The 20,582-nt window shown below is 39.8% G+C and overlaps 1 protein-coding gene across 3 annotated transcripts in view; it reads right to left on the bottom strand.

The window, feature by feature from the left end:
* RAB31 (RAB31, member RAS oncogene family) overlaps positions 1-20,332 on the bottom strand; it is a 38,087-nt gene extending 17,755 nt beyond the window's left edge. The window contains exons 1-4 of one of the 3 annotated variants that reach the window (XM_060277909.1): positions 20,187-20,332; positions 11,913-11,992; positions 8,745-8,826; positions 455-526 (exon numbers count right to left, since the gene is read on the bottom strand). In XM_060277909.1, coding sequence (XP_060133892.1) covers positions 455-526; positions 8,745-8,826; positions 11,913-11,992; positions 20,187-20,207 — 255 coding nt within the window. In that variant the 5' untranslated portion in view covers positions 20,208-20,332. Of the gene's footprint in view, positions 1-454; positions 527-8,744; positions 8,827-11,912; positions 11,993-19,942 lie in introns of all 3 variants that reach the window. The other 2 variants (XM_035124392.2, XM_035124391.2) reach the window with 2 other exon arrangements.
* Positions 20,333-20,582: the final 250 nt, after the last annotated feature.

The raw sequence follows: 20,582 nt of genomic DNA, 5'->3' as shown, positions 1-20,582 counted from the left end.
CAGCTGTTTTGGGACTACAATTCCCATCATTCCTGACCACTAGTTCTGTTAGCTAGGGATGATAGGAGTTGTAGTCCCAAAACAGCTGGAGGGCCAAGTTTGGCCATCACTGAACTAAGGAAAAGACTACCAACTTGCAGGACTAAGTGAACACAGTATAATATTAGCAGAAAGCACAGAGAACACTCACACTATGACCACTTGAAAGTGAATTGCGGAATAACCTACATACCAGTGATGGAACTAGAGGCGGGTTTAGGGCAGCGCAACCAGTTCCGCCACACTGGGCGCAGAGCCCAGGAGGTGCCGCAGGGTATCACAACTATAAGGTAGTGAATTGAGCAGAATATAATATGGGCGGGGGTGGGTGGGTGCCAAATTGTGGCCTCACACTACTGAAATCTGAAGGACCAAAGTCCGTCCCTGATGGAACAACTGAGATTTGAAAGCTTACCTGCTTGGTGATATCATATACTATAACTGCTGCTGCTGACCCACGGTAATACATTGGTGCCAATGAATGGAACTATTAAAAAATGAACACAGAAACAGAAGAAAAAAGTAGTTAAAGTTCTTGCATTTGTGTAAGCCAACAAAAGACACTATGATTGCTTTAGCTTCTTTAATCAGTATGCCTTGTGACTCATTGTTGCATTAATATGTTGTTATTCAAATACAGTGTTTTAAATCTACTAAGCTAGAATAATGAATGCACATACTCTGGTACATGCCAACCAAAGTTCTGTGAAATAGTTTTTTTCTACAGGAAGATTCTGTACCAGGTCAAATCCAATTTGTTCTGGGGATGCTCAAGTGGCAGGAAACAATAAGCCAGTGACTGTTCTAGAAGCTAGGCAAGAACATTCATGTCTGGATCCTGACAAGAACCAGCATAAATCAGAGTCAAATGAGTGGCTAGGTGGCACACCATCTTCTCCCGTGCATGACTGCTGTCTATCAACCTGCAGCAGAGCTTGCTCCTGGTATCTTCAGGACTATGAGAACGGGATGGGAGGTGTGAAGTGTATTGACTCTCCGGCTTGCAGAGTGACCTGTTTTATATTGAAGGAGTTGTTTTACACCCTGTGTGTGCGCCCACCTCTTCATAAAACATTTTCTGCCCTCCAGATTGTCTTACTTCCTCTCCCATTAGCAGATACCTGGAACAACAGCACTAGAAGGGGAAACTGGATTCTTGCCCTGAAGCTCTAGCTGACACATGATTAATTTTCAAGCTGTTTAGAGCAAGCTGACGAATTCCATTCCAACATCATGGGCTCAGGTAGGCAAGGAACTGGTACGGGGCAGGAAGAATATTTGGAGCTTTGTTTTTGGATTCCTTTTCTTACTATGATGTCTGAACAAACATTAAAATTAAGTCTTCCAACTTTGGGTGATTAGTTTCCAGTTTGCAAAAGAAATGTAGCTAATTTTCTGGAATGCTAGGCATCTGAGATTTAATCCAGTGGGAATGCATATGATTTCATGTGACTTCTCATTAGAAACTCTCCTTTGATAGAAAAAAATAATACTGTATTTCCTCACAATGGCTGTTTTATTAACACAGTAATATCTGCCAACCTGTGGATAATGAAAAACATGTATTAAGGCATGTGCTTTTCAAAAGCATGGCTGTTTTCACAGCATGCCTTTGAAGAAGAACTATATACCCTATGAAAAAAAGAATTCAGATTTTGGCTCTGTTGGCTTTACAATTATAAAAGAATATGGAAGATTGAATAAAAACATTCCTCTTCTTTTTTAAATCCATGAACACTTGTGTATTAATTTTCTCCCAAACCCTTAATCCAGTAGCACGGAAACACTGTTTACCTTCCCGCTGTAGTGGTACCTATTTATCTACTTGCACTTTGACGTGCTTTCGAAGTGCTAGGTTGGCAGGAGCTGGGACCGAGCAACGGGAGCTCACCCCTTCTGATTGGAAAGCCCTAGGCTCAGTGGTTTAACCCACAGCGCCACCCGCGTCCCTAAAACAGTCTTTAGTAACTGACAAAAAGATAGCAAGAGAAGAGACCAACCATACTTCATTTACTTAGAATCCAGTTGTCTCTATCACATAACTATTCAAACAGGCATGGAAGGCTGGCTTGGCTTTAAATGCCAACTTTCCCTTCATCTTATTGTGCCCTCCCACAAAGCAGAGAGTATCAGGTAAATGAAGGGTGTAGCAATGTCTTCCATGCTAGAGGAAGGAGCTGTGCCTACTTTTGTTATTGCAGTTAACTCTCATACTACTCAACTGATAAGCTTTTAGTTTATTATTGGTTTTGATTTTTTGAATGTTTTCATTGTTTCTTCTACTGATATTATTGTTTTATCCGTTTTGTAAACAGCTTTCAGGTTTTTTACAATCAAGCAGTATATATGAAATAAACAAACTTGCTCCATAAATAGTCCTGGGGTACCTTAAACACTAGTGAGTTGTGTAGGTTGAGTTTTCTTAGGTAAGAACCTGCAAAGATGCATAAAATGGATAGAAAAGATGTTGGATTTATGTGGGTCCCAGGGAAGTGAGAGAATCTGTTTTACCAAGTGTGATTAAAAACAAATGGATCCTGAAAGCAGTAATGGATTAATAAGCCAAAATGAACAAGCTTCAGTTGCAACAAGCCCATAACTGTAGATGGGCCTGTGGCGATTCACCACCGAGACAAGACCCAGCATGTGAGGGGTTAAGCTTAGAGCAGATAGGACCCTCGGGGGCGGGCTCAGCCCAGGGATAAAAACCCCTCCCGAGTGGCAGTTAGGGGGAAGTCAGTTGAGGTGGGAGTCAGTTGAGGTTGAGCTAGGAGTGGTTGGTTATATGCAGAGAGAGCTAATTTAATATATTGAGGAAGGAGAATAGGTGGTGATTTAGTCAGACGGGATACAAAGTTGGGAGATTATTAATAAATATTTACTTAGTTGACTTTAGCGGTAATAGGCCGGTAATTTATAATTAGAGGTAATAGGCCGGTATAGGAACCATCTGAAATTTAGAACAACCTAAGATTTGTACTGCAACCATTAAGCATATGAACACACAATAAAGCAACTTCGTTTTATTTTATCTGTATCCTGGTCTGTGGTGTTTTGGTGGAGGTGTTTATTTTGTAGTTGGCACATCACCAATCGACCGTAAAACGTCCAGTGGTGATGTGCAGGTCAGAGTGACCGCTACAGGGCCCAGGCACAGTGACCATTTTATACATTTCCATCAACCTACATATTGCACAAAGCAGAACATATTGCCTATGAAGCAGGGATGTCCATTGGTTGTCTATGAATTTTTTCTCACAAGGACTCTACTACGGGATTTGTACATCAGAGGGAAGAACAAATCAATACAAGTTTTACCACAGCTTTCAAGAGGATGATTGCTCTTAAAGGAACAGTGAATTATTTAAAAGCACTTTACTTTCCATTACTTACCCGTCACATTTCAAGAACAGACCTCTATGAATAAGTCTTGAAAGTATTTCTGTCAATGTTTGAAACTCCCATTGTTCCAAGCGAATTTTGCAATAGGGAATTTCATTAGTGTGAGCAGTTTCTGAGCTCTGGGTGCAGTACTGTGCCTACGATTTCAGATTAAAACTGCAGAGTGGAAGGAAAGGTGGACCTTTTTCTGCCTCCCCACTTCCAGCTACTCTCTGGAGAAGAGACCCTCTTAAGAATTAACAAAGGTCTATGGATGTAATCATGTAGATTCAGTGTTTATTAAGCATCAAAGAAAAACAAGAGACATGTAGTGGGAAAAGTGCACAAAGATTTATTCCAAGATAGAAAGCGACAAAATTACAAGTAAACTAAGGGTTACAATATTCTGGGTATATAATACATTTGTAGTGCTTGAGTTTCTGTGGATGAACTTCTAAATATGTTATGGCAGCTGTCATTTTAGCTAAATTCATAAATTCAATTAACTTAATTAATTAAGAAATATCCCTAAGGAGAAAGTTCAAAAAGGGTGGAAAATAGTAGAGGACTACCTGGAAAAAGAAGGTATAAGATCGGATTTGGTGTAGTTTTCTTTTCAAAACCTCAGCATTTAAAGTGGTCCCGTATATTGCTCTGGGTCTGGCGCGCATCGTAAATACGGGGCCACTTTAAATGTGAATTAACACAAGAATTAAGGAATTCACAATACCTGGTTCTTGCAAACCTGTCCGGTTGGAGTCTTTTACTAATTGTAACTCTCGAGGAGTTGTGTATGCCCTACAATGCAATTGTAATTCTGGTTACAGGTAGGTAGCCGTGTTGGTCTGGATCGAAGTAAAAATAAAAAAATTCCTTCAGTAGCACCTTAAAGACCAACTAAGTTTTTATTTTGGTATGAGCTTTCGTGTGCATGCACACTTCTTCAGATACTGTATCTGAAGAAGTGTGCATGCACACGAAAGCTCATACCAAAATAAAAACTTAGTTGGTCTTTAAGGTGCTACTGAAGGAATTTTTTTATTTTAATGCAATTGTAAATTAGCCTACATAGGGAGTACTATTAGACCGGTGAAGGCAAGAATCTTGGAGCATAAAAATCGAATGCTTAATAGAGTTTTGGAGGCACCACTTACGTCCCATTTTATTGAGCAAAACCATAGAGCTACGGACTTTAAATGGTTTATTATTTATAAGCACAAACACTCTGAAATAAATGCTGAGGTTTTGAAAAGGAAACTACACCAAAAAGAGGCATACTGGATACATAGATTCGGATCATTAGCACCCACGGGGTTAAATCTCCAAGCAGAATTCAGTGCCTTTCTATAAATGAGGAATTTCAAGGATTTGGTGGGGAACGTTTTTATCCTATTCATGAGATTATTAACAGTTGTATATCTTTAAGAGTTGCTGGTGTTGTACTTCTTGCAAGGAGTTGCTGATTTGAAATGATTTACTGATTGAACCTTGTATTTAACCTTGTAAGTAACTGTTGCATTTTCATCATTCTTTGAGAATTGTGAGCTTCGGTAGTCTTGTTAAGCTTTTCCACATGAACCTTTGGTGAGTATTTTAAACATTTCTGTACAATGTTTTAAATAAATGTATAAGTATTTATGGTGCGTCATATAAATTTATACAAATTTATTACTTAAGAAAGAGTCCGCCCCCTGAGGAAACCATTCCTGTGAAACGGGGAAGAAGCTGGCCGCCCGTCAGATGAGATAAGAACGCATGAGAAGAGATAAGAATGCATGATACATCATAGCACTTTACTATCGGACTTGATTATTGCACTTTATACTGGACTTTTAAGACTTCGAGCATGAGATTTTGTACACATTTTTGAAACTCCTTGTATATGTGAAGGTTGTTGGTGCATATATTTTTAAATATTTGCCCTTCACGGTGGTTTACCTTTTCATTGTTTTGCTAACATTACCGTGTTGTCTGTTTGTTGCTGCTACTATATATATATATATTTTTGGGCAGCAGTTGGTGCGTTTAGTTTATGTTATGTTATGTTATGTATGCTATGTTATATTTTGTTATATATTTTTTTAAAATATCGAAATAAAGATCTTTTTAAACTAAAAAAAGAACTTCTAAATATGAACTACAATTATTCTACTCTAAAGAGACACCAAATAATTACTTGTGCAACTTTTTGTCTAGAGACCCCTCCTGTGGGCAATACTAGATTTTTTTTTATAAGGCATGGACTATGTAGATCCAATAAGCCATGAGCAAAAGGAAAATAGCTGCAAACAGTATTTCACAAACCACCCTTTAGCAGTTTTTACGCTTTTACTTGTGCAAATTGAAGAACATATTTGGAATCTGCAGCACAATTCCACACATGTCTACTCAGAAGTAAATCCACAGGGATTCAGTGGGAGTTGCCCCCATGATTACAGACTTAGTTCCATTTTATCTCACAACGCTCTAGCAGGAGATGTAAAGCACTCCTAAGTGTCAGCAATAGACACCTTCCATGTACAGAAAGGCACACTTGAATCCACATCTGTTGGGAAAGCTGGAGGTTAGCAACATACACCGGTATGAGCAGCATGGAGAAGAATTGGTGTGTGCATTTGAAGTCTGTTTTCAAAAAACTAAGAATGTCAAGCACATTATCATGAAAGAAAAGCTGCTTGGTTCATAAGAGAGGTGCCGGGGGGGGGGGTAGGAAATAGCTAACATTCCCAGCTGGTGAAAACTGTGTGGAAAATATTAATCCACACTAAAAAAAACAGATTAAATACATTCTTTCCATAAAACAGTAACAGATAGGAACTTTAGCTCTAGAGAAACTTAGGAACTACAACTTTGTAGTCCTATAAGTTCCATTGAATTCAGTGGGAGTTACTTCTGAGTAAAGAAGCAAATGTTAGACTTATGAAACTCTTACTTGGAAATAGGTTTTATTAAAATAAGTAAGCGAGAGAGAGAGAATGAATACTTGACAATATACACCAGTCGCTTCAATATCATTTGATTTATCCATTCAACTTCCTTCCCATCTCCAAAGGAAAAAAGTTTATAAAACATAAAGACTAAAGAAAAGACTAAAATAATGTCAGCCTGATCCTCATTGTATTTACTGATTTAGTTCAACTGAGTACTGTAGCTTAATCACAATATACATAAACTGAATGGTGTTCAGCTCTTATAAAAATCATTTTACATTCTTTATCTGTGATTTAATTTGGGGAATGACAAAAAAAACCCTGAAGAAATCTGTGAAGAAAAGAAAGGAAGACAAGTCTCTATAGAGCGCTGGTGGACCCAATCTATACCAACCAGACATGGTCAGTCTGGGAAAAGAGGACTGGCTCCTCCCCCTGGAAAGGAGGGAAAAGACAGGACCCTGCCTATCACCACCAGTAGGAGGTGTCATCCCTATCAAAGGAATGTCCTCCATCAGGATCCAGTGAATATCAGGTCTCATTTTTTTTAAAAAGAAAATGAGCTACGCAGACCCTAACTCTTAGGGTGCAGTGATATTTACAATTGTAAGTCACCACATTTTATGGAGTAAGCAATAAAATTATAATAATGATGATAATATGAGATCAACGCTTGATGAAATCTCAGGAGTCAGAGGATGGGACTAAATAGTGTTTTCCAGTGTTACAAAAGTTGCTCATGTATCTATACCATGGGTTGGCAAACTAAGGCCCACGGGCCAGATCAGGCCCAACTGCCTTCTGGATCCGGCCCACGGACAGTCCGGGAATCGACGTGTGGATCATCAGTGCGCGTGTTCTTTCCCTCTCCCTCCCGCGGCGGCAGCGGCGCCTCCTCCTGGCTTCTCCCCACCCTGCCTAGAGGAGGAAGGGGGCTGTGCTTTGTTGGTGCCAGCAGCAGCAGTACTCGAGCGGCCGCCATTTTAAACAGTCCCTCTCGGAAGCCCTTTTGCGCGCCGCTCATTGTCCCTCTGCCACCACCACTGCCAGCCCTCTCCTGCTCACAAGGCACAGGTTAGCAACCACCAGGGCTCGTGTGTTCTTGCATCATTTCCCCCCCTCCAAAATATAGTCCATCCCCCCACAAGGTCTGAGGGACAGTGGACCGGCCCCCTGCTGAAAAGGTTTGCTGACCCCTGGTCTATACACATAGAAATGTATCTTACATGCATGTTCAAGAAATAATCACTTCAGTAATATTTACTGGAGACAACCACATGCCACAGAATATTGCAAGGGGCACAATTACTTTAGAAACGCAGTAATGTCCTCTTATGGGAATGAGCAAGAACCAACACAATTTACTGTGATTAAAGTCTTATTAACACAAAATGGCAGACAGAGTGAAACGGCTTTGCAACTTTAAGTGTTAGTACACAAATAAAAATAACAAGACAGTCAGGTGTAACAACATAGAAAAACATATATTTTCTGGACCGTAAACCTAAACTATTAGGCAAGCTGATTGCCTTTTATGGATTGAAGGTGGAGCTAGGAAAACCAGGAAAAATGCAGTGGAGACCTAAACACACCAGGAGGAAAAGCTATTTAGAGAAAGAGAGATTTGGGGGAATGGGGGTGATGGAAGTAGGAAGTAAGAGTGAGACGCTAATAATTATTAGACCTGAGTAAAGATAAGCTGTCTCCTGAGTTTCACCATGACTTGCAGGGGTACGGTAGTCCCTGGGTCCAGGACATCTTGCAAAAACTAAGCACAAATTCTTTGATGGCTAGTCTACCCAGATGTCATTGACAGCAACTGTATGAGTTGTCAGTAAACAACCAAAAAAATAATTCAGGTGGCTAAAGGTAGGCTAGCCTTTGTAGGCCACCCTTGAACTAAGTCAATTCACCACCCTGGGTTCCCCATAACCCTCCCAGTAAAGTTATTTAAAAAGAAAAAGCTTTCTTTTCAGATAATACTGCATTGTGCATAAGGGTCCTGCATAAGGACCCTTATGCAGTATTATGCATAATACTGCATAAGGGTCCTGACTAATTGGATAGAAAAACAACAAGCACAAACAGGTAAATGGCACGTGAAACTGCTGCTTTTTTGGTCTGTTGTTCGTTGCAGTTATTGTGGCCTGGCCCTTACAGGTCTTTCTTGTTAACAACTGGAAGTTGCAAGGAGGTTACCCTCACTTCCGGTCAGCCAATTATTTTTAAAAAATGATTGACCCTCCCTCCATAGCACCTTAACTCTTTTGTGTGTGCTCCACACCTCACTGACATTGTAATTCTCAATTATATCTACTTCCCAATATTTTAGTGAAAATAAAGAGGCACAGCATGTAAATGCCTTTAGTTAAAAAATACTGGAATCATACTCACCCGTTCTTGCCCTGCTGTATCCCAGATCAGAAATTTATGAAGTTCATTCCCACATGGCACAGTTTTAGTCATGAAAGAAGCACTAAAAGGTTGTAAGAAAAAGCAGTACAGTACTTAGATATAAGCTTCTTATATTATCAACAAATCATTTCTTAATACCTGGCCACTGTTAATACCTGGGCAGGTATGTACTTATACTACAATGAAAAACAGTGCCGCTAGATAATAAAAGTACCAGTGATGTTCAATCAAAGATTTACAGATGTTGCTATATGAATGTTGCTATTTTGAACTATATCCATGTAGCATTTTCTCTGAATACCGGTAAATGAAATTATGAACATATGACCTTCCAGTTCAATGAGAAAAAATTGAATTATTCCAGTAAAAGTTGGCAAATTATTTACAGTTAAGTATCTCTTAGAATTATGGTGCTGGAGAAGTCTCTTGAGAGTCCCATGGACTGCAAGAAGATCAAACCTATCCATTCTGAAGGAAATCAGCCCTGAGTGCTCACTGGAAGGACAGATCCTGAAGCTGAGGCTCCAATACTTTGGCCACCTCATGAGAAGAGAAGACTCCCTGGAAAAGACCCTGATGTTGAGAAAGATTGAGGGCACAAGGAGAAGGGGACAACAGAGGACGAGATGGTTGGACAGTGTTCTCCAAGCTACTAACATGAATTTGACCAAACTCTGGGAAGCAGTGGAAGAGAGGAGTGCCTGGCATGCTCTGGTCCATGGGGTCATGAAGAGTTGGACATGACTAAATAACTAAACAACAACATCTCTTATGCTGCTGCTCATTTGAGTGGTGTAAGGGGTACTACTATGCCAATGTTTTCTGCCAGCATAGCACTGTGCTATGTCACAGAGGGACTTGGGCAATGATAGAATAATTCCTGGCAGGCATGACACAAGGATAAAATCGTTCTTTAAGCCTCCAAAGTTTTCTTTTTAGCACAAGTTGGCAGATTTGTTTCTAGACATAAACATGCATGCATTAAATTCAAATCATATATTGCATAGCTGGTAAGCCTTGAAGTTTTGGAAAAATTAATGAAGATGAATTACGTGCCATGCACTTACACTGTGCTATCCTGTCTTGTTAAAAGCCAAGGTGATGTGATGAATTCTAAAATAAAATTTTTGGAAGCAGATACATGCCTAGGAATTGTCAACAAGTAAAATTTAAATATCTTAATTTGGGTTCAGATGTTCCTCATGTAGATGCTGTTAAAACCAAAGCTTAATACACAAACCTAAATAAAAGAGCTATAGCTCCTAATTATACCCACTTTCTCCTACACTCTATTTAATCCCACATTGTGAGAGAGGTCAAAAACACCAATCACTTGTATGGGTCTTAAGCAGTAATTTTTTAAAAAATTATTTTTGGGGTTTTTACATCTACCCAAATGGCTCAGAGCCATATGCTTTTCACAAGTTATATTCCAAGAGCTCTTATTACATATATATATATATAATGTAAAGGGTCCATATTTGGGACTTTCCACTTTTCTCGGAAACCACTTGACTGATTGCGTTCAAATTTGGACACAGCGTCCAGTACCAATACGCGAGTGCCAACATAACCTTATATTCCACATGTGCCAAACCTTTGGCAGGTAAAAATTGAATTTTCTCAAAAAACAAAACAAAAAAAACATAGCGCCTTCCAGTGGACGTCAAAGGAACATACACCTCACCTGCTGCCATTGGCTACATACTATCAATGACATCACAACAGAACATTCCAACCAACTGAACATGGGCCTTTAACAGAAAACAACACCAATGCTGGGGAACCGGCCAGGCCGCAGGGGTTTGCAAGTGGGACAGGGTGAGGCCAATCACAGGGATGAGTCGGGGGGGGGGAGGGAACAGAATAGGTCATAGGTTGGGACAGAGTTGGGGGAGTCACAGGGATGAGCCGGGGGAGGAGGGGGCAGAATAGGTCATGGGTCGGAACAGGGTGGGGGCAGTCACAGGGATGAGCCACAACAACGTGTGGCCGGGACAGCTAGTTATTTAATAAAATAGCTGCTGGGACAAAGCCTGCCTGAAAACCATAGCTATATAAAAGAGAGTCAATGTGTCACAGTTGTTAAGAGTGCCAGACTAAGACCTGGACGACCAGGGTTCATATCCCCACTCAGCCATGAAACTCACAGGGTGACCTCCCGCCAGTCACTCACTTTCAGCCTAATCTACCTCACAGGGTTGTTGTGAGGATAAAATGGGGAGGAAGAGTACCATGTATCCCCCCTGAGGATACAAGGAAATGCAGTCTTCATGCACACTGATGCACTGGTTATTTCACATGTTCCCAGAACTAACACTTGACTTATACTAAGTCCTGCCAAACCATTTACTGACAATGGCTATGTTCCAACACAAACGAGAAGTAAATAACAAAAAAAGAGACAAAAATATACATCTATTCAGTAAAGTACAATGGTCCCTCGACTTACGAACTTAATCCGTTCCAAATGCACATTCGTAGGTCGAAAAGTTCGTAAGTCAAAACGCGGTTTCCCATAGGAAAAAAAAATTCGAAAAAAATCGTAAGTCGAGGAAACCGCATGTAAAAGTTCGTAAGTTGAGGAAACCGCATTTAAAACCACCAGCGGTTTCCGTTCGGATGTAGAAAAATTCATAAGGTGCGGCCATTTGTCCCGTTCGTAAGTCGAAACTTACAGATGTCGAGTAATTCGTAAGTCAAGGGACCACTGTAATTGTAATAAAATAGATGTTTGAAAGAGAAGCTAGAAACAATATATTAATATTGAGACTTAATTGACTGCTAATTAATGTTTATACATAAAACTCAATATAAAATAATTTAAAAACACATAATTCCATCCTCTGGAAGCTAAACTTAAAAAACAACAACAGTTAGTTGCATAACAAATAATAACCGTTAAAGGTACATAATGGATAATAGTGTGGAACTGGCATTACCTAAAGAGAAAGTTAATAGGCTTACTCAATTAATAGCTCTCTACATTATACAACACTTCAAAAGCATGAACAAAACCACTATTATGTTGAGTAATGAGCTTTCCTATAAACTTGAAATATAAATGGATTATATCAATACTGTTTATTTACTAAACTGAAACTGTAGTAACATTATATATACTGTATATGTATGTATAGTACTTACCCAATAGTGGGGCTAATATTGTGGTCAAAATGATCCTGAACAAATCGACAAACTATACTAGATTTGCCAACTCCAGTATCCTGAAAATTAAGAAAGGAAGAATCAATTCAACATTACACTGAAATAAGGTGTGGGTTAAAAAGAACAATTGTTTAGTCTGAGGAATGTTTACTTAACCACCTAATGGTCCATGATAAGTTTTTCCCTCAGTACATGCCACTTTACTGCAGTGTAGAAATCAAAAAAGTCCTGAGGCAGCTGTGATTTAAAACCATTCAGGCATATTCTAGTCAATAACTGTGGCAGAATGGCAATATTGCTATTACAAAAATTAACCTTGCCTACTTTATTTCATTTGAGATGTTGCAATTCCAGGATTGTGAAGTGTTTTTTTAAGATTAGAAATTATTTGTAGTGAACTTCAGGCAATACCATTGTTATTCCTGATTTGACGTGAATGTTTGAAAAACATAAACGGCATTTCCCCTTCTGTGGTTAAATGGTTTCTTGTTCAGCTTTTAAAATCTAATTTGTTCCAAACAACCCCAAACCACCTCCGGTTCATACACATCTTGGTAAATATCATGGTAGTTTAGCAGCTCACAAATTAAAAGACCCTGGCTTTGTAAATACCTACCACGTACTGTATAAGCTTTTTTAATGTTCTCGTAGTCTATTGTTCATTGATTCTATTGGAATTAATTGCGATAAAGTCTATGGAATTTGCCCTTAATTAATTTGACCCACTGTTTCTGTGATAAGACTTCTGCAGCTATGTTCTAATGCATGCTTTTTTTGAGCTGGGGAAGCTCAATGATTCATTTTAACTTCATTTTCCTCACCCACCTCAAGTAAGATAAAAATATTCAAGGAGGGCGTGAAGCCTGGGGAGAAGGATGTGGTTGGTGTCCAGGCCCTCCTCAGCCAAGGAAGGAACATGCCTGATAGTTAACTCTTTATTAATTCAGCTATGTCTCCTGGTCCCCCTCCGCTCCAGCCCTACCACTAATCATCATATCAGGTCAGGAAACAATATTGCCTAAAGCCAAGAAGGCAAGTGGCTTCCCAGCATCCCACCCTCCCACTGCAGCAGCCGCAGCTCCCACCCCTTCTGCATATGTCTGACTTGCTTGCTCCTGGCGTTTTTATTTATTCAAAATCCTGGCCCCCATTTCTTAAAATAAAAAATGTCCTGCTTTCAGTATGATTTTCCACTCATTTTGTACTCACTGTCTGCCACAGTAGCACATTGTGAACTGCACAGACTGATTTGTGGGTCTCAATGGATAGCTGGGGCTGGAGAAGGTGAGTTTTGCTCATTCCCTGCTAATTACATGCTTGAATGGGGACACCACTCCTCACTTATGGGGGCAGGGGAAGGAGGACAATACATTTTAAACAAGAACTTACGTTACTGGGTGGCCAGATAAAGAGAATAAAATAAATATAAAATAGAGAAATTGCTAGAGGGGAAGCACAATTTGGATGTGCTCATTAGAAGTCATAATATAGGTTAATCTTTCCTGTAATACCAGGGTCAGCAAACTTTTTCAGCAGGGGGCCAGTCCACTGTCCCTCAGACCTTGTGGGGGCCGGACTATATTTTGGAAAAAAAATGAACGAATTCCTAAGCCCCACAAATAACCCAGAGATGCATTTTAAATAAAAGGGCACATTCTACTCATGTAAAAACACCAGGCAGGCCCCACAAATAACCCAGAGATGCATTTTAAATAAAAGGACACATTCTACTCATGTAAAAATATGCTGATTTCCGGACCTTCCGCAGGCCAGATTTAGAAGGCGATTGGGCCGCATCCGGCCCCCGGGCCTTAATTTGGGGACCCTGCTCTAATAGTCCTCTTATCAAAATAGGTTTGTTTCATTTGCACATGACTTGGTTTGTGTAAGCATTTTCTTACTGCAAGGAGATAAAATGTTTAATATCCTAATCCTTAAAAACATTACTAAGAAGTAGGTCTAATAAAAACACACACATATATATCGAAGTAAGCATAGGGTGGAACATGTAAGAGTAATTTGAGCTGTAAAGCTGTGGAAAATGTAATTTGTGTATGCTTTTTTGACATTGCCAGTTTCCATGCACATGAACCTTGCTCCCTCAGTGCAGTCTCTCATCTTGCCACAAGAGGAAGACCTAGCCAGCGTTTGTTACACCATATGTTCAGATAACATACATGGGGGATATTAAACAACGCTAATACCGGTAAGTACCTGAAGAATCCCTTTCATGATGGGGGAAATGATTTGAGAACTGCTGGTCTAAAGGACTATATTCAACCACTGCAACTCTCTGGTTAGCCTGATGGAAAGGAAGCTATAAAAATATATCTATTTATAGTAAAGCAAACACAAAAGTCAGTTTTAAACGACTGCATGGTGGGAAAATGGCATTTTTTTACTGTTATGCAATATTAAAATTGCTTGTGTAATTTAAAGATTTTGTAAGCATTCTGTTTCTTATTTACATATAGGTTGGCAACATATACAGACAAAACAGTAGTAAGCAAGCATGGTATTTTAAGTTTCAGGGGTGAGTGTTTATTAAATACGCTGTCAGATTTCCAATTCCATAACTTCAACCAGATGCTACGAAAGAACAAAGCTGTGTTACAACTTGGCATATTATCTTATACAGTATGTTAAATTTCCATTTGCACAAACTATAACTACTAAGATATTATTGTACGAATTTTTATTGGGGATATCCTTTATTCAGTAAAATAAAAAATTCCTTCCAGTAGCACCTTAGAGACCAACTAAGTTTGTCATTGGTATGAGCTTTCGTGTGCATGCACACTTCTTCAGATACATGCATGTACGTGCATGCACACGAAAGCTCATACCAATGACAAACTTAGTTGGTCTCTAAGGTACTACTGGAAGGATTTTTTTTTATTTTTTTCGACTATGCCAGACCAACATGGCTACCTACTTGTAACTATATTCAACACTTTGAGATATAAAATTGCTTCAAGAGCTTTAGAGGAAGCAATTTATAAAGGAAATAAATAAATCATATTTTTGCCTGTTATTTTTATTATTTGTGTATGGAAATTTATTTTTTCTACATTTAAAGTTGGCTGAACTTAAGATTTTGATTTTAAACACATCCTATGGAGGATTACCTCCCTTTATCCTATACCGCTTGCTGGGGTTGCCATGTGTCCTATTTTTCCAGAACACATCCTCTTTTTATGGGGTAAAATCTGAGACACATTGCATTTATTTGCTTTGAATGGCTGTCATAGCATCCTCTTTTTTGCTCTTCAAAATATGGCAACCCTAACACCTCCACCAACCAAACAGAATCTTACCAGTCAGCCCTAAAAGAGGTCAGAGGAAAAAAATGGCTGTGGGATGGATGTGGCAAACATAGTTAATATCTCTGTGCAGATGGGTAAATGTGGGTAAATAGGATCAATTATTTGTAAATTTTAGGGAGCAACTTCTGTAGTAGAGGAAAATGCGTGGGAGAAACCATATCCTGAAATACACTACAAGAGGAAGTTTTCCTCCCTTACTGCTGTTTCCCCGGCTGTGGGGGACAGTGACAGCTTTGCAACTTTTTCCATGTCTTACTTGTGCAGTCATGTTTCTAAAACCGCATTTCAAAGATCTGCTCTGCTGCTTGGAGAGCATTTGAACCTGGCTGTGAATGAAAACAAGTTGTATAATACTTTTGGGAGTGTTCTGAAGATTCTGGCTACACTTTTTGGAATCTTTTTTTAAATTCAAGGGCTATTCCAAATGTGTTTACATTATATATATTTTAAGGGTTCTACTTGTGTTGCAAATGTTCTTGTAAGAAAGAATTTTTCAAATATATTACACAAGCATAGTTGTATATTTGAATTCTGCAAAGGAAAAAAAATCTAACTTTGATAGTTTTTTTGTTTAGTTGTCTTACTCTTGTATCGGCTCTCCGTGACCCCATGAACCAGAGCATGCCTTGGAAACTCTCACTTCCTTCTCAAAGCTTCTCCTTTTTATGTCCATTGAGTTTTCATGGCAAAATACTGGAGTAGATTGCCAGTTCCTTCTCCAGGTAACTTTGGTAGTTAGTACAAATTAAAAACTGAGGTCAGCCACGGACTCCCAGTGACAGCAACAACATCCTGTTCTTTTGCTGAACAGTAAAAAAAAGCATTGTAATGAATTTATATCATACCTACAATTTATGCCTTTAAAACAAAACAACCCACACACATTCTACTTGTGACTATGTTCTTTTTGTTTTTGCTGTGTAATCAGCTAAAGTTTCTGAAAACCAACTTTTACACACATACCTGCATAAGGGTTCTATAACTAGCATCAGGACTATCATATAGATATAATCTTGTAAAAAATTCTTCAGTCCAAACCAAGTTTCTGCCATTGTTTGCTCCCTCACTTAAACATGTTCTTCATTATCTTTCTTTCATTCCAATGCTATTTATGTTTCCATAGAAATAACTCCAGCTGAACTCAGTGGTGCTTGCTCCCTTGTGGTGTACAGGATTGCAACCCTAGGTTCATGCATTATGAACACATTCAGGGCTGCTGAACACTTTCTTTCTTTCTTTCCCTCTCTCTCTCTTTCGCTCTCTCTCTTTCTTTCAGTATGCTTCTAGGCCTCTTAGAAAGCTTTGGGGGGGAAAATGTGCAAGTACCCTTTTAAGTGATTTCTGTGAAATGAGGCAACCAGGATGCTCCCACCTTTCAGTGATTTTAGCCAATGAGTGAATTGAGAGCTGTGGTTGAGAAGTGAGTTGTGCGGACACCAAGCAAAAGGGATTCATGGGATTCCAGAAGAGCTGCTGCTTTCCTCTTCCATTTAGTGTACTTTTCCTGCTTCTGTCTCATTTTCTAGTCCTTGGAATCTCTGCAGTTTGCCTTTATTCCCCCCCCCCCGCCACCGCCGCCAACAACAACAACTGTGGTTGGTTTGTCTCAGGTCAGGTACTTTCTAGAAGTAACACCTATAAAGCTATAAATGAAACTTTACTGTTATAAGCACTGACTTGCCTTGTTCTAATAATCAGTATCTGACACAGGCCGGCTTGCTCTGCTACAGGAAGGATATTGCACTCTTGGAAAAAATGACCATCAAGCCTTTATGAAAGGTGATGTAAGTAAATCACGATCAAAGCTGATGCTTTTGTAAGATATTGCATTTAAGTTCACAAAGCCTCCTCCCAATGACTAGTAGTCTTGGCTGGTGTAACTGAAACTCTTCATGTCCTCTTTTTCCCCCTGTGTTTCTCTCTGACATTTGTTTACAAGCTGGAGAGTTGTGCAAGCCTAGTACATGCAGTACATCCACAGAGTCTTATTTTAAAAGCCTCTTGTAAATCTAACTTTAGCATTCACAGATTTCACAAGACAGTGAGCTTTTCAAAATGCGGACTCTAAAGGTACAATCCCATGCACACATATGAGTTAGGCCCTATTGAATTAAGAGAGGCTAACAGCACAATCCTATACATGTCTACTCTACTGAAAGGTTCAACTGAATTCAACGTTGCTTATTCCCAAATAGGTGGGTATAGGACTGCAATTTAAGTAAATATTCATAGAACTGGCTACATGTTTTGCTTACTCAAGAAAAAAAAAACCACGCCACATTTTCTAGAATAAAAGTACAGTAATCATGCTGGAGAGAGCTAACCTAAAAAAAAAAAATGAAAGGTCATATACCATGAGATAAACCATGCAAAACTTTATATGTTGAGCTATTAAATGTACAGAAGCAAGTACAGATCATAAAGGTATGTTGCACATAGGAATACACAGTGGAAAATGCTCACAACAAACTTTTAAAAGTTATTACTAAAACTGAGGTATATGCAGTTTTTAATAGTTTTGTTTAACATTGATAAAAAGTCTGTATATTGCAGTTTAATTAATGTTATTTATGACAAAAGGAAAGGCAGAGAAGCTGCAAATAAAAGTAATTCTCTTTTTTTTTAGATGCTGTAACACAGCTGATTTGGATAGCAAATGGAAATAAGTTAAGCAGAATGAAACTTCTGCAATTAGTTCATTAGGTCACATACATCTTTTCCATCATTCCAGTGAAATCAGTGAAATAGGGTGGTACACAGAAAATACTTGTTTAAAGGTTTTAGAAAGAAGGACAAGAACATGTTGATTGAACTATAGCTGCCACCCATCATAGCTGCCAAGTTTTCCCTTTTCTTGCGAGGAAGCCTATTCAGCATAAGGGGAAATCCCTTTAAAAAAGGGATAACTTGGCAGCTATGCCACCCATTCTGCTACAGCATGGGTGATTATATCCTGCATGGGTGACCATTGTACTCAAGGTTTAAAGCAATAGGCCAAAACCATCTCCAAACATAAATCAGGTATAATATCCATTCTGGGCCAAAACCATCTCCAAACATAATCAGGTATAATATTCAATATACAGCACAGCAAAATAGAGACTGCCCTGAGTGATCTGCACAACCTACTGTAGATCCATAGGACAATCATAGGCCAGCTTTACGTAAAGTAAGTTCAGTGGCACTTACTCTCATGTACCTCTGCAAGAGAACAAGCCTTCGTGCTGGTAATGTCAACAGTTTATCTCCAATAGTTTTGACCTAAATAATCTATGCTATGGGCTATATAGCTGGCATTGTTTGGCACATATTAATTTATTTACATTTATATCCCACCTTTCTTCCATCATGGAACAAAGTGTGGCTCCCAGGTGTTCCTTCATCCAGGAACTGACCAGACCCAGCCCAGGTTAGCTTCAGCAAAGTAACAGCCCTATGTGCCTTTAGATCACATCTCCAGATACTGTACTGTACACAATGGAGTAGTTTTTTATTTAATCCATTCTAAGTGGCTCTTTATTTATTTTTGGCAAATATTGCTGATTTTTAATCTTTCTTCCTCCTTATTTGTTGTACACACAATGCCATTTTCTTAAAACTAATACTAGGTTTATTTGTTTTGCCCAAATGAAAGGGAGGCAAATCTATGTAGTACAAGCCAAAAGGATATTCCAACAAGAAAAAGTTTGTCAAGAACACTGAAAGCAAAAAGAGAAACTCCTCCCTGGAAACTAGTCTGTTTGTCCGCCAAGTTTCAGCTGAGAGGAACTTAGCACAACTGATGCGAACTCTTCTAAAGACACAGTCAGGCAAAGAAAGACAAAAATTTAGCTGAGCTGTGTCTGATGTTTAACTGCTTTGCATGCGGGCAGTTTACTGTCCAACTACTGCCAAAATCAGTTGAAGTATGTAGCAATCTCTTTCCTCTCTCGAGCACGAAACGTTACTTGCTAAAGATAAACCACAAAAGACCATGTTTGGATAAAACATATTTTAGCTTGTGGAAGAAAGTTTAAGAGAGGGAGGAGGGATGGGCAAAATCCTTCTGTAGTTCAGCATATGAGAAGCACCAGTATTATTTGTTTTAAGGCACCTTTCCCCCACCCCCCAAAAGAAACAATGGACCACTAATTCGTATGGAGATGGTGAATCTGGGCCTAGGCCTGGACCACTGCAGGGAAAGGATTCTAGGACGATCATTTTCTATCTGAATATATCTACACACACAGGCTTGATAACTATATCTCCCATAATATATAAGCCTCCATTTCCACCTGGTGGAATGAAGTGAGATAGAGCAGGAACGGAGTAAGTGGCGAAAGATCCCAGGCGCGATGGCGGAGGGTGAGAGGATGTCTGCCAAACTTCCCTATCTAGCACAACTGCCAAACTTCCCAGAAAGCAACTCGAGGAAGCGAGAGGCAAACAAGCCTTTGCAGAGCAAACGCACATCTGGCCAAGTGGGGGCCGAAGGGGAGACAAAGGAAGCTCTTCTGCAAAGACTACGAAACTTTCCAAGGTGCCTCGGGGCAGGCATCGTTCCCGCTCTCTCGCTCGCTCTTACTTCAGTTTGCGCCTTGTGGTTTTATCCCCACGAAATGGCTTGAGAACCCAGCGCCTCCTCCCCGCCATCTCTCCTTCAGCCCACACCCCAGCCCACTCCGCCTCTTGGTCGCTACTCACTCCAAGCAGACAGACTTTCAGCTCTCGTATCGCCATCATCTGCTTGGGGCTTGGCGGCTTCGCATCCTTCGGAGGAGCCAGCCTCCCTCGCGCTACCCAGTTGCACCGAGCAAGGAAAGCAGCTGCGGCTATTTCTGGGCAGCCCCAGCCCTCAGCCGCCACCGGTCACATGAGCACGGCCCCGGCGGCTCCAGCTCCTCCTCGCGTCTTTTTGGTGCTTTCCTCACCCAAACCCAACACGTACAAAATATCTGCGCTTCAGCATATTTCAGGAGACGCGGTTTCCATTCTTGGGTCGGTGCTGCTGCGGTGGTGGTGCTGCTGCTGCATTTCCAAGCAGGCAAGTTAAAGAGACAAACTCTTCTGCTGCTCACAATAGCAATCTGGAGTTCCCGCCCATTTTTCTCCTCGCACATTCTTCTGGGGAAATTGTTCGATACTGTATTCCAAAAGGAACAGCAAGAGGCAATGCTCCAAAAGAAGGGGGGGAAGGGGAGAACGTCATCTTTGGGGAAAAACGTTTCAAGTAAATAAATAAAAAATAAAATCTTAATTCCAAAAAAGTACTGTACAACAAAAAGTACACATTCAAGAAATGCTCATTTATCAAAATTCCACTCAGTGGTATGTGGGTTAACAA

The sequence above is a fragment of the Zootoca vivipara genome, chromosome 8 (assembly GCF_963506605.1).
Source record: "Zootoca vivipara chromosome 8, rZooViv1.1, whole genome shotgun sequence".
Taxonomy (NCBI): Eukaryota; Metazoa; Chordata; class Lepidosauria; order Squamata; family Lacertidae; genus Zootoca; species Zootoca vivipara.
This window is presented reverse-complemented; position numbering and strand designations above follow the sequence as displayed.